The following is a 14977-nucleotide window of genomic DNA, read 5'->3' on the forward strand; positions in this document are numbered from 1 at the left end:
TTAACAACTTTCTCTAACAACCCAAAGTTTTCTCAGACAAAACAAAAACAAAAAGTATAGATATTTCGAATGATCCAACTCCACAGGCCCTTGGGCAAAGCTCTTAACCTGAAAATTGCTCCAGGGTGCTGTACAATGGCTGACCAGGCTGCACTCTGACTGCAAAGGTAATGCAAAAACACAGTTTACCCTCAGGGGTTAACACTGTATATCAATTAAAAAAATCTAAATCAAAAATAACTAGCAACAAGTAATAAATAGTAATACTTATATTAACTTCTGAATTGCAACATGTTCGTTTATTTATTCCTGATATGCTAGATTTTCCCACTTTTAGCCATATTTGGCTGAAGGAAGTTGGGGAACCACTTGTAAGTGACAGAGTAGTTTTACCATTCAAGAATCCAGGACAAGATATTGCTTTTCTCAGCAGACATGAGCTAGAGATGTTTTGAAAAAAGTGAAAGAATTTTCTGTTGTTGAAAATCTTGCTTGTGTTAGGACAGAAAACAGTATATATTACTACCAACAAAAAAAATAATAAAAAAATTACACTTATGTAAAAATTACTTAAGCAGCAATGTTCAGTGTTTAAAACAAGTGAAAAGCACCCTTGTTTTTGGTCATGCCTGCAGAAAAAGTTCCCAAAAAAAGTAAGACACTGTATGACACCTTGCACTGATGGCATGAGAGGCAGACACCCAGTAATTTCAGGCTGGGCAATCTCCATTTGCTGGGCATAATGCAAGGTATAAGACAGACAAAATTCTTGTGGGAAACAGTGCTGGTAAGTGTTAGTAGTGATTGGACTTTTTTTTGGAGTCAACTCGGGTAACATTAGAACGGCAGGGAAAGTCTGGGTTTCTTTAAAAAAAAAAAAAATTCAATGTCACAATTAATTGAAACAAAGCTTTTAAAATTGTTAATATCCATGCTTCTTGTTCAGGATCCAGACAAAGGATCCACATCTATATCCTACATACACAACAGTTACTAAAACAGTTCAACTAATTCAATGCTAATTAGTTTTTCTTTTCAGATGGCTTTCCATTAACATCTGATGGATTTGTATTAAAGTTCCAATCAACAGGTTTCAGAAGCTGTAATGTTTTCTTATGAGTCCATATTGGATTTATGATAAAGGTAAGAAGGGTCAGACCAGTGAAAAAGTTGACACGCACAGGAACAGGGTAGTTTTCTTCAATTTGATCCCACCGACTCCAACTCACCCACCACATGTGGTATGTGAGAACAATACGACAGTGAAACAAATGAATCATCACCCACTGGTTTAACTTCCATAAGACAGAATGTGCATAGTTAGCCTGAAAAACAAAATAAAAATTTAAAATTAAAATATCTAAGAAATAACATGGACAAAACATTTCTGCTTTAGATAAGTGTTCAACAATTCTTGCATTTCCTTTCATCCTACACTTACCCATATCTTTGTAGACACAGAACTCCAGACCTGTTGAGCTCTCCTCCACAAGCGCGTGTGTAATCTGATCTCTCACTCTCCCACTATATCATAATTCCGGGAACTTTTTGACTGCCCTTCGTATTTCAGCAGTTAAAACAGAAACATCCAGTAAACTGGATGTGCTAAAACTTTTAACATTAGTTTGTTCTACATCTGATCTTTCATATCCAAACACATTACAGACAGAAGACTTAATGCTACAGCCTTTCTTTGGAACAAGCTCACTCATAATAAGAACACTTTTCTTTGCATTAATATTTTTTGACTCTACAATTGAGACCAGCTGATCAAACTAGGGCGCTTGGTTGACTGTTTAACTGTAACATTTGGTAATAAACAAAAAAAAAAAACAATCACTTTAAAACAATAATTCAAATGAATCAATGTAATTGATAAACCACTAACCCAGCAACGGGGAATGCACAAACCAGTGTTACTTCATGCCAGTCCCAAGAAGCCAAGATAAATAGGGAGGGTTATGTCAGGGAGGTCATCTGGTGTAAACGTTTGCTACACCATTATGCGGATAACAATACAGATTTCTATACTGGTTTGGTTGAGGCTCAGGTTAACAATGGCCACTACCAGTACTGTTAGCTAACAGAATGCTAGGAGAAATTGGACTAATGTTGGTCGAATTCGAAGAAGTGGGGGAAGGCATGTCAGGAGACAGAAGAAGAGGAGAAAGGTTAGGAGAGTGGAAGTGAGGGTAGGAACTTTGAATGTTGGCAGTATGATTGATAAAAAGAGAGAGCCAATATAATGGAAAGAAGGATGATATAATGTGCATGCAAGAGACCAGAGGTAAGGGGAGCAAAGCTAGGTATATCAAAGGCAGGTTCAAATTGTTCTACAATGGTGTTGATTAGAGGAGAAATGGGGTTGGGGTTATCTTTAAGGAACATTATATCAAGAGTGTTTTGGAGGTGAAAAGAGACAACGCTCTGTCCAACACTATGAAACTGGAAATTGAAGGTGTGATGATGAATGTTTTTAGTGCATATGCCAATCGTTGGGTGTGGTGGATGAGAAAGAAGATTTTTGGAATGAGTTGGATGAAGTGGTTGTGAGTGTACCCAAGGGAGTATCAATGGACATGTTGGTGAAGGCAACAGAGGAGATGATGAGGTGATGGGTAGGTATAGTGTCAAGGAGAGGAATGAAGAAGGTTGATGGTAGTGGATTTTGCAAAAACGATGGACATGTCTGTGGTGAGTACGTACTTTAAGAACAGAAAGGAACACAGCATGACGTACAAGAATGGAGGAAAATGCACACAGGCGGATTAAATCTATCCATCAGTCTGACGTAGACTGGGGACTAGAAAAAGGCGGCAGAGGAAAATGTAGTTAGGCATCTTAAGGTGGTGGTCTGTAGGATAATGTTGTAGATCAAAAAGAGGAGGACAGTGAGGGCAGAGCAGAGGATCACGTGGTGGAAGTTGAAAAACGAAGACTGTGGAGTTCAGTGAGGAGGTAAGACAGGCACTAGGTGGCAGCAAAGAGTTACCAGAGAGCGGAGTAATTAAAACATAACTGGTAAGGGAGACTACTAGAAAGGTGCTTGGTGTGACATCTGGACAATGAAAGGAGGACAAGGAAGCAAGAAAAGAAAAAGGATAGAAGCGTATACAGAGGAACAGCTTAGCGAAGAAGTATGGGTAGTCAGAGAAATAAAGAAAGCAGACAGAAGTACAAGGACAAGAAAGAGTTGGCAAAGGCTAATGGTAAGGCTTATCAGTTGTAGGGAGTTTTGGACATTAAGGAGGGAGAAAAGGACCTGTACCAACTGGCTAGACAGCGGGACTGAGCTGATAAAGATGAGCAGCAGGTTTGGAGGATAAAGAATAATAATGGAAATGTACTCACTAGTGAGAAGTGTGTATTGAGCAGATAGAGTACTTTTGAGAGGTCAACGAATGAAGAGAATGAGCCAGAGAGAAGGTTGGATGATATGGAGATAGTGAACCAAGAAGTGCAACGGATTAGCAAGGAGGAAGTAAGTACAGCTATGAAGAGAATGAAGAATGGGAAGGCTATTGGTCCAGATGACTAACCTACAGAAGCATGGAGAGGTTTAGGAGAGATGGCAGTGGAGTTTTTTTAAATCAGATTGTTTAATGCAATCTTGGAAAGTGAAAGGATGCCTGAGGAACAGAGAAGTGTACTAGTACCAATTTTTAAGAATAAGGGAGATATGCAGAACTGTAGTAACTACAGAGGCATAAAATTGATGAGCCAAAGCATGAAGTTATGGGAAAGAGAGGTGGAAGCTAGGTTAAAGAGGGATGTGATGATTAGTGAGCAGCAGTGTGGTTTCATGCTGGGAAAAAGCACTATAGATACAATATTTGCTCTGAATGTGTTGATGGAGAAGTATAGAGGAGGCCAAAAGGAATTGCATTATGTTTTTGTGGACTTAGAGAAAGCACATGGCAGGGTGCCTTGAGAGGAGTTGTGGTATTGTATGATGAAGTCTGGAGTGGCAAAGAAGTATGTAAGAGTGGTATAGGATATGTATGAGGCAGTGTGACAGTGGCGAGGTCTGCGGTAGGAGTGATGGATGCATTCAAGGTAGAGGTGGGATTACATCAGGGATCAACTCTGAGCCCTTTCTTATTTGCAGTGGTGATGGACAGGTTGACAGACGAGATAAGACAGGAGTCCCCGTGGACTATGATGTTTGTGAAAGACATTGTGATCTGTTGCGAGGGTAGGGAGTAGGTTGAGGAAACCCTGGAGAGGTGGAGATTTGCTCTAGAGAAGAGAGGAATGAAGGTCAATAGGAACAAGAGAGAATACATGTGTGTAAATGAGAGGGAAGTCAGTGGAATGGTAAGGATGTAGGGAGTAGAGTTGGTGAAGGTGTAAGAGTTTATTTACCTGGGATCAACAGAACAGAGTAATGGGGAGTGTCAAAGAAAGGTGAAGAAGAGAGTGCAGGCAGGTGGAGTGGGTGGAGAAGAGTGTCAGGAGTGATTTGTGACAGATGGATATCAGCAAGAGTGAAAGGCAAGGTGTACTAGACCCAGCTACTTTTTATGGGTTGGAGACAGTGGCACTGACAAAAAAACAGGAAAAACAGGTGGAGATAACAGAGTTAAAGATGTTAAGATTTGCACTGGTCATGATGAGGATGATCAGGATTAGGAACGAGTACATTACGGGGTCAGCTCAGGTTGGAATGTTTGGAGACTAAGCCAGAGAGGCAAGATTGCATTGGTTTGTACATTTGTAGAGGAGAGATGCTGGGTATATTGGGAAAAGAATGCTAGGAATGGAGCTGCCAGGCAAGAGGAAAAGAGGAAGGCCTAAGAGGTCTATGGATTTTGTGAGACAGTACATGCAATCGGTGGTTGTAACACAGCAAGATGCGGTTATGTTACCTATTACTTTTGAAGAACATGAATATAGTGAAGACTACTCAAAACACTTGGCAGCCTGGATGGAATTAGAATTGTGCCTTAACAGTAGCTCAACATTAGATAAACAAGAGGTGACCCTCTTGGACACTGAATGTCGTGAAGTTCACACTCATTTAGTGGCAATAATTCAGCCTCTAGCAGAGCGAAATCTTGCTTTGAGGGTATCCACAGATACTCTATACCAGCAAAACAATGGCAATTTTTTTAAAGAAGCTGAACTTCTTGCCAAATTTGATCCTGTTATGAATCAGCATACAGAATGTTTTGTGAGTGGGAGAAGCTCCCACACAAGCTTCCTTGGGAAAATAATTCAAAATTAGTTCATTAGTTCCTTAAGTGAGAAGGTAATTGAGCATACAGTGAGTAACATAAAGCAGTCCAAATACTACTGTTATTCTGATGTTAGCGATGAGGTGCAAACTTCTCTAATTTAAGAATTTTCACATACCCAGTATTAAAGAGGATTACGAGATTCCTTCCAGAAACACAAAAAAAAAAAAACAAGAGAAATTTTGTTTTCTCTTATCCTGGACAGGCTTGTGGAACTGTGTATTCCCTTTGATGACTACAGAGGGCAATTGTACGACAATGGTGCCATGAAGGTGGAGGCACAAATGTGTGCTAGCCAGATTGCTGCCAAAATCTTTCTGCTTTTTTGTGCCATCTGCTTCTCACACCTTACATTTAGTGGTAGCAGATGCAGCCAGAAGCTCAAGGGATGCTATTGCCATGTTTTAGAAATGTACAAAAGATTTATAGCTTCTTTTTAGCTGCACCTCAAAGGTGGACTATTTTGAAGAAACATGTAAATACCACTGTACATGTTTGCACTGTGCTATTCAGGTCCACACAGCAAAATCTTGTCCAGGACCCCAAAATGGTTAGGACTGGCCCTGAAGTGTATTAACCTGTAGTGTGAATAATTTAATATTTTTCAATCATCTAGCTATGCATGTTTTAAAGTAAAAAAGATGATTCTTTATTCTCCAGCAACACTAGTCAAATACTAATTGGAAAAAAGGATTCTATTACTATTTCTTACCAGTTGACATTTTACTACAAAAGTCAAATGAAAATCAAGTTCTCACAAAAGATTTTCCTGAAGTTAAATTTTAATATTAAAATAGAATAAATCAGTTTAAACCTGCACTCTAATTATCCATCCATCCATTATCCAACCCGCTATATCCCAACTAAAGGGTCATGGGAGTCTGCTGGAACCAATCCCAGCCAACACAGGGTGCAAGGCAGGAAACAAACCCTGGGCAGGGCTCCAGCCCACCACAGGGCACACACACACACACCAAGCACACACTACGGTCAATTTAGAATCGCCAATCCACCTAACCTGCATGTCTTTGGACTGTAGGAGGAAACCGGAGTACCCGGAGGAAACCAACGCAGACATGGGCAAAACATGCTAAATCCACGCAGGGAGGACCCGGGACACGAACTCGGGTATCTTAACTGCGAGGCAGCAGCTCTACCCACTGTGCCACCCCCACTCTAATTATACTAAATAAAATTAATACAGTATGTTCAGAGATTTTTCAGGTATGGAAAGACAGAAGTTACAGTCACTAATCACAGCACCAGAGAGGGGCGATAAATTGCATGTTGATTAGCACATGCAAGTAAGAATTTCACCATATTCTGTACATGTAACAATGACACCATAAATCCAGTAAATATCGGTAAAAAATACTATTTTACTTAAAAGTGGGGCAATTTGATGCTAATAATTTCTACTGAACAGGACAAATTCCAGCTGACATGCCCCAAGGTGAATCAGCGTTGGAAATGTTAAATAAAATATTACACACTTAAACAGTGACAACTATAGCATTTCAACTACAACACACAATTCAAGCAGGCAGCAAATACAGAAAATAAATGATTGCCAAGACACAGACTTATACTTAGGGTAATAATTTCATAACAAATTGTTGTGCAACCAAAGACATCTAGCAGTAAACATGAAGGAGAGGGCTTTAAATGACAGGTAGCCAGTGCTTAATAAGAATACCCCCACACTACCTCCAGCTTACAGAATAAACAATAGTCATCTTTACCTGACTAGTTATAACAAACCGCATAATAATGTATGAGAATCCATCAATTTGCTGAACACTTCTCATTAATATACTCTAATAATGAACAAAACTACGTACCTTTAATAGCATCCATGAAATGCATGTAAATGGAGTGCTCATTTCTAGCAGTAAAGTGACCATAGGCAAATAGTGACCACTCTTGTCCCAGAATACTAAACTTGTATAACCAGCAACAGCAAAGAAATGATGGACTGTTAAAGGAAGATCAAAAGTTCGGAAAGCAAAGCTGAATCCATAAAGTGCAACATTTTCAAAGATGAAGAAACCTGTGGCCGTGAGAATGTTAAACCAAGACCAGTCTTCCTGTGCAGCGATGTTGTTTACGTTGATCACTGGGTCTATCAGTAAAGCTGAGAGTCCTGCTAATGTACTTTGGATCCCAAATACTGCACGTGTGGCTGCCAGGTCCCAAAAGACTTTCTCTTTTGCCAAAAGATGTTGATATGTTAATGACAAACAAGCAGAAGTCAAGTGGGAAATCAAAAACACTCCAAAGTAGAAAAAAAATCCAGCAGAAATCACTTTACATCGAACATTCCATGAAAAGTAGTCCATATAAAAAACACTGTCCACGTTTTTAAGCATTTCTCATTTGTAGATTTTACTGTGAAAGGCCTTGGTGGCGTATCCCTCAGCCAAGACAGAAGAATTCTTTTATTTGGTACAGAAAGATTATTCTCAACTTAAAAAAAAGAACAAATAAATAAAAATTCAGACAAAAGGATTTTCCTTTTATCCCCCCCCTAAATAAAAGAAACTGTATGGTCAACAGTCAATAACAGTATTATGACACTTAAAAGTTAAATGTGGATATAATACAAAACATAAGTCTAGAAAACAATTGTTATTTGCAACACCTAATAAAATGTTCAATAGTAAAGTATTATGTGTCCTATACTGGCACACTTTATTACACATTTCTTTTTCAGGCTAGGAGTGTATTGTGTAAAGTTCTTATAAGTATGCCTGAACTGCACATAACAAATAAAAGTTTAGAGTTACCAGTCAATAGTGGTGTTTTGCAGAGATTGAAGATATATAGATATATACATACAAAACTGCATGCCACAAGTTAAAATGTTTGGCAAGGAAACTACTTAAATTAGTTTAAGGTAGCCTTGCAAACATCTGATTATACTTGAACTATAAACAATATAGCTTTTAACTTCTCTTGACCTGACCAATTTCAACTGCCTTAAAACGCCAGTGTTCAAAACTTCATGATAATTACTTTAATGTATTTCTTTGGATAACAGGGAACACAAACATGGGAAAAATTACAGGAGGAATTGACCAATTCATTTAAAATTAAAAATGTGAATGACTTCATCTGCATTTTTTGAAGAAGATTAGTTAATCAATGTGCAACACTATAATGACTTCTTTAATACATTAATTGGGTCTGCGAAAGACTAAATTAGCTTGCATTGTGTTTCCTGGGTCCCTTGACCCTAAGTTGATTAAAGTGAGCAAAATAATAACTGGATACAGGTAAACTTAAAATGGTTCAGTGTGAGTGAGGCCTAGCTTGGACCTGCACTTAATCTTAGTTCAGCTTGTACTTTACATCCACTAATACTTGAATTGTACCTGTACAGTGGAGTCCACCTTAACTGGTGCACATCCTGGAAACAGTACCCATCTGCCTCCTGTACCTGTAAAACTCTTGTTGCCTTAGAAAGGCAAACAGGGTAACTGAAGACCTCTCAGTGGTCCTGCACAGCTGCATGTCTCACCTTCTGGCAAACAAGACTGGCACTTGCACCGGTAGATTCAGTAACAGATTCTAGCCACAGATCATAATTTTACTGAACGGTCATCCATAATAACAAATATTGCACATGTTCTTGTTTATACATGCTGCATTCTACGTATGAGTTTTTGAGGGTTTGTATCAGTGTCACTATTCTGAGAAGACATACAAGAAAGAACTTCACTCTACTATGTACAGATGACAATACACTTGAGCTGTATGTCAAACTTGACAAAGTGCTGTGGGTTTCCAGGCTATCATTAAACACACAAAGTAAATTTGTGGTCGACACACTTTCACATACAATCTAATTAGCATCTAATTCAACTTCAGAAATCTATACTGAATCCATTCTTCGGTCGACACTACACAAAAACAAACAAAAGAAAAACTAGTAGTATTATGCAAAAGTCAAGTTACAGTACATGATGCTAATCTCTCCCCATTAACAATAACACAGTCTAACATTTGTTACATTAATTAATACAACTTACAAATTACTAGGTCTCATTTGTATATTTTCAAAGGGGAGGGAAAGTCACGACGTTCACTTTTCGTTTCGAATGTGTTATTGTCTCGCTATCTTTTACCAACCGTTCAAACAGCAGATTTTCTTGTATTTTATGAATGAACAGCTAAAAACAGAATTTACGTAGAATTCTTAATAATTAGACAAATGCAAGGAAAGACTCCAAAGAGTATACAATGTTCCAAAGACGATCAGATAACATCTCAACATTCAGATGTATCTTAAAACGGTATAGTCTAGCACATGATTTTATGCGCCGATGACACACGCAACTTGAAACGCTTTATGTTGCTTTAGGTATAAGAAAGAAAAAGCGGTGTACCTTCACTGTAATGCAAGATAACACAATCATGCACGGTGATACCTTAAGGTCAATAATTTAATGTTTAAATATTACAGAAAAAAAATCAACTTAAAACAACTAAAATAGTTCTCTACAGTACTTACCCATTTGGCCGTGAATCACGAGAATAATACACTTCCACTCACGTGGGCTAAGGCGGTTCTTCCGGTAACATCAACGTTTGCTTGGTCAATGCACTTCTACAACCAACAGAGTCACGCAGCGCCTAATTGGCGGAGTTGGCTCAGCTGAGGTTTCTTTCTCGTTTTTAAAAATATACGAAATGCGGAACTGATGAGTTTAGTAAGCAGCGTGAACTTCCTTTTTCGTGCGGTTTAGCTTCTTATAAATAATAAGTGTATAAATAACTAGATGGTATTTCTGAAAACGCAGCATATTAGAATAGCGGAAAACGATTTATATACTCAAGGATAAAGGAAATTCCCGTTTTGAAACTGAATTAAATATATGTGTGTGTGTATATATATATGTATGTATATGTAAGACATTGTTATAAATGTGTGTACGCTAACATTTTGAGGTTTCATTTCGAGGTGCGATAAAAACTGCCGCGCAACAGAGGGCAGTAAGGTTACGTGGTGTCGTAAACCGCAATTACTGTGGATGAACGGCATTAACCTTAAAATGTAAATGCTCACGTATGAAAATGTACACATTTTTTTTTTACAGTTTTGTGAAATTATTTGCGGCTTTTGACAATGTGCAGACTGTGGAAAAAGAGCAAAACGATATAACGCGGTTTATTGTACGCACTGTTTTATTGAACCATTCCTTACCGTTTATTCCAGTTAAGTCATATTGTGTCTAAAGCAGCAAACACGCCTGGGCAGTGGCCAGGGCATCGCAAAGGACACTCACAGAGTGAATTCAGCATCACAGGTGTAACACGCACTTGTTTATTTCAGTGTGCAAACAGTGACCACGCTGGGATTTAAGCCCAGCCTCTTGGAGTTTTCATTGCAACGTTAATCTCTCAGTTACTGTTTTGTGTACTGCTTGTTCTAATCTACATTTTAGTCGGTTCTCTACAGCCTAGGGCAGCAGGTGTTGAATACACATATATTTACAATTACCACATAACCTAACACACTAATTTGTTCACTACTGGGGGAACGGGAGTGCACAGAGGAAACCCATGTAGACAAAAAAAGAATGGCTGAAAACTCCACACCAGTAACAAATGAGCACTGAATTCGAACTCTGGGCTCTAATTTGAGAAGCACCACCACTACCCCACTGTGCTGCCATGATGCCCAGTAAGCATTAATGTCTCAATATTTTGCCATTTTTTTCAGTGAGATATTACCAAGATTATGCATATTTTCCTTGCTGTTCAAGTGCTGTGTTCTTTTCTGAATGGCAGTGAAAACATAATGTTATTAACTACTACTGTAACATTCCTCAGCTTACCAGAAGGAATAAGTAAACACCATATAACCTCTACATCTTTTTAGTGCCAAGATTTGTAATTTTCTCTTGACACAGAGTTATTTGTATTTTATAGTGGTTTCTTCAATTCACTGCATTTGACACCCTAGTAGGCTTATGATAAATGCACACGACAGTTGACTTTTTTGGGCATTTTTAAAAAAACTGAAAGCAAGCATGAGTATAAATTCCAGCAGTATGTAAATATGAAAGACAGTTTTGAACTTATAATCTATATGAAATAAGTTGATATTTGTCCATCCAGTAGTTGCACTCTGTTGGGTTATTAGGCGTTTACATTTGTGATGCCCCATTGAGTGGAATGTGTTTCATAATGAATGTAATTCCTGTAAATTGAAAATGGATGGGTGGATGTAGTGAAAAATTATATGTCTTTTAAAATACTTTAGATGGCACAACCTCCTTCAAATGTAAAGCTGTTGTTTCTGATGTAGTTTACAAGCAACTGCTTTGATACTCTGTCTTAGATATTAGACACATGGATTTAGTTATATGAACTCCAAATATCAGAGGCAAAGACAGGTTTTAGAAGCATCCTCCCTACGACCCAGGAAGAAATACTGGGGACTGAGAAATGTTTTTTAGATTTAGGAGTCCAGATAAATGATTCAGAGAAACATTAAGCGAGTAAGTTATATAAAGTGAAATGATGACCTGGCTAGGAAGAGAGCAGCCCAGATGATGACCTGAAGAGAGAAAACCAGATAGAAACCACACCATATAAATGTAATGAATTATGAATTATTATTATTATTACTTAGATCACACAGAGAGTTGACCAGAGAGAACTGAACATAACTGCAAGTTTATACATTGCCTTAAACTATACATTTAGCACTATCAGAATGTATGGTTTGGAATGAGACATTCTATTTACTTTTGTTTATGGCACTAACTATAATATTTAAAGATTACAACTTTTTAAGCCTGCTTTCCTGCATGTATATTTTGTTCTATTTTATTGCTGAGAGTTGAGAAATTGAGTTCTTTTTTCTGCTAGGTCAATCAAAGCTGTATGAAGTAAGCTATGGTGACAGTCATGCCTGGATTAAGTCTGAAGCCAGTGGAGTGTAGTCTTGGGTGCAAGTGCATTACAACTGTGAACTGTACAGTATATCCCTGAAGATTAGTATGTAAGTATAAGAACTGACAAGCAGAAGTAGCAACAGAGGTGTAACATCTAACTGTAGTCTATATCAAAAGAACCTTTACATTTGATAAAAGGGGATGTGCGTGTATGTGCCCCCAAAAACCTTTCTTACGATAAAACATGAAGTAATAGTCAAACTGATAGTAGCTATATAAGCTGATTTCTGTATGCCAGGCAGTTACACTGTGTTGGCGTATTTAGCATTAGTATTTGCAATGTGCCATCTACTGGAATGAATTTTGTGCTCCATGTAATAAACATTAGTATGCTATATAATTTTGGCAACAGAAAAACAGACACTATAACTTAATACTGGAAAATTTAAAAAGTTTCAAAAAAAGAATGATAGAGGGAGTACTAATCTCATCTGAGAATATTAAGCATTCTTGTGGTCTACGCTCATTAATATAGCAAAATAAGAGCAAGAATATGTAAATAGAGTAAATAAATGACAAATTGCCATTACCAGCTATAAAGAGGGCATTCTAGTCTCCTGGTTTTGATGTGGTCATATAAACAGCTACGTCCTCTGTGTGACAATCAGTGAGCTCCAATGTGATTAGTACTTCTTCTATCAGCCTTTTCTATTTCTTATATTTTTCTATTAAACATTTTCTTTATTATGACTTAGTATGAGTTGCATATGCTACAGTATGTGTTGGCATTTGAGCACCTGTGAGAAATGCCTTGAAATAGATGTGTCAAGAATGATGCCCTTGAGTGAGCATGTCGCAAGTGAAGTCATAGGTATTGTGGATTGTAGTTACACTCTGCTGAATTCATCTTAGTCAGATGACACTTCTCCAATTAAGTGCTAGACAAATAGGCCATGAGTTATCATAGAATAGGCCAGTTAGTAATGAAAATATTGGTCATGTAGAATTTGAAGGAATACATATGTGTGGGGTTAATAAATTATAATTGCAGGGTCATCAATTTTGTGGAGCACCAGATACTCAAAGTTCTTGTAAATAGCTGCACAAATAGCTTCTCTTCTTATCTTCTTCTCTTACATTTGTTGCTATTGTCAACATGCTGGCATTCCGCCTGACCTTTTAGCTGTCAAAGAAAGCCTTGCATTATGCTAATTACATTGAGCAGTTGCATGGAAAGAGAGTAAGTTGACTGCTAAAGCCTTTGTGAAAAATACTATTTATAACATTTCAACCCTACATAAGATGTTTGGTCCATGCTCCTTTCTTCTTAACATAATGCTTTAATAAATTGCTCAACTAGGCATAAAATAGCCTTCTCTGGCAGGAATGCACACTTGAGTGTACGCAATATTCATTTGTTGGTATTGTGTAAACACATGTGTGCCAGTTAAGTATCCTCAACAATGATTATGAAGGGTAAAGGAAATACAGAATTGAAAACACCACTGGAAAGTTGCAAACACTTGATCAGTGACATATATCTTGACAGAAAATATTAGTAATTTCATCTATTCACTCATTATTTTCTGAGCCTACATTTTTTCTGGCAGATGCAAGGAAGGAAACATTGCTGGACAGGATACGACTTTATTTCAAGCCTTTAAGAATGGGAGGACACCCTTGCAAATATGGGGAAAATGTATACATTCTACAAAGATTGACTAGATGAGGAATCATGTTGAACTCCATGGAGGTGGAAGGCAGCAGTACTAATCTTTGCATCATTGTGCATGAAAATTTAACTGACACAAAATGAATAATTTTATTAACTGATTTTACAGTTAAGGCTTGCAGGGAAACAGTGGCCATATTGGCAGTACCAGGTTCAATGCAGGAACCCAGGAGTTACATGCTTGGCCCAAGCAGGTGCATGCACACTCTTACTCATATTGGGCTAATTCAGACTAACATACCTCACATGTCTTTGAGATGTGAGGTGGGAGGAAAATTATGCTACTAATAATAACAATTAGGAAACAATTGTAACACACATTTTAATAGTAATATTCAGAAAACCTTTATTTGAGCTTTATGTAGAATATAAGGTTAACTGTAGATTAAACATTGAAACTCCTCCTTATTTATAATTACATCTACTCTCTATATATAAAATCCTAAGCCTAAAAGTGCAACAGTGATGTTTTTATGTCACGTTTTTGGTCATGATTTAAATCGGGCTTATTTTAAAACCTACATATATGTTTGGTGTCATTCTTTTCAGAGTTTATCGAACTTTAATGGGATGATGTTAGATTTTCAGATTCTTATTCCGTTTTTAAACTATAAACTAAAAAAGAGATGGGACTTTGTGCCAAAATATTTAACCACACCCGGGGCCAGAAATAAAACACAAAAGGTAGGACAGCTGCTGTACAGTCTTTTAAATGTTCGAAACACTACACGAGATGCAGATCATGCAGCACAGCAGCAGCAGCAAGCCAGCAGCTGATTGAGCAAAGAGGAGGTTAAAAAAACTTGCATTTGTTTCCCATTCTATCACTGTTTAAGAGGGTGAGCGACCGCATCTCCTTGTGGTTTGTTCTGCCCATCTCTTAACAACGCGAGCAGCAGAGACAAGAAGTGGCTGGCTTGCAAAGCGAGCAGGGAGGAACCACCTAGTTATATATGAAATATCAACTGATATATCCTGAGTAACATTTTGTCATTTAACATATGTGTTGTGTTTGCAAATTACTGGTAAGACTGAATTATACAACTCACGAGTACTAATCTATCCAACCATTCTTTTTCAAAGCTATTTATTCCACTTCCACT

General features: G+C 37.7%; 1 protein-coding gene across 1 annotated transcript; it reads right to left on the minus strand.

Annotated features, from left to right (window-relative positions):
• Nucleotides 1-272: 272 nt before the first annotated feature.
• Nucleotides 273-9802, minus strand: cln8 (CLN8 transmembrane ER and ERGIC protein). Its single transcript, XM_039747696.1, has 3 exons — nucleotides 9751-9802; nucleotides 7079-7703; nucleotides 273-1325 (listed from the first exon to the last, which is right to left on the minus strand). The coding sequence occupies exons 2-3, from the start codon at nucleotides 7604-7606 to the stop codon at nucleotides 1023-1025; spliced, it is 831 nt and encodes a 276-aa protein (XP_039603630.1). The 5' UTR covers nucleotides 7607-7703; nucleotides 9751-9802; the 3' UTR covers nucleotides 273-1022.
• Between the last annotated feature and the right edge of the window lie 5175 nt (nucleotides 9803-14977).

This window comes from Polypterus senegalus, chromosome 3, assembly GCF_016835505.1.
Source record: "Polypterus senegalus isolate Bchr_013 chromosome 3, ASM1683550v1, whole genome shotgun sequence".
Lineage (NCBI taxonomy): Eukaryota > Metazoa > Chordata > Cladistia > Polypteriformes > Polypteridae > Polypterus > Polypterus senegalus.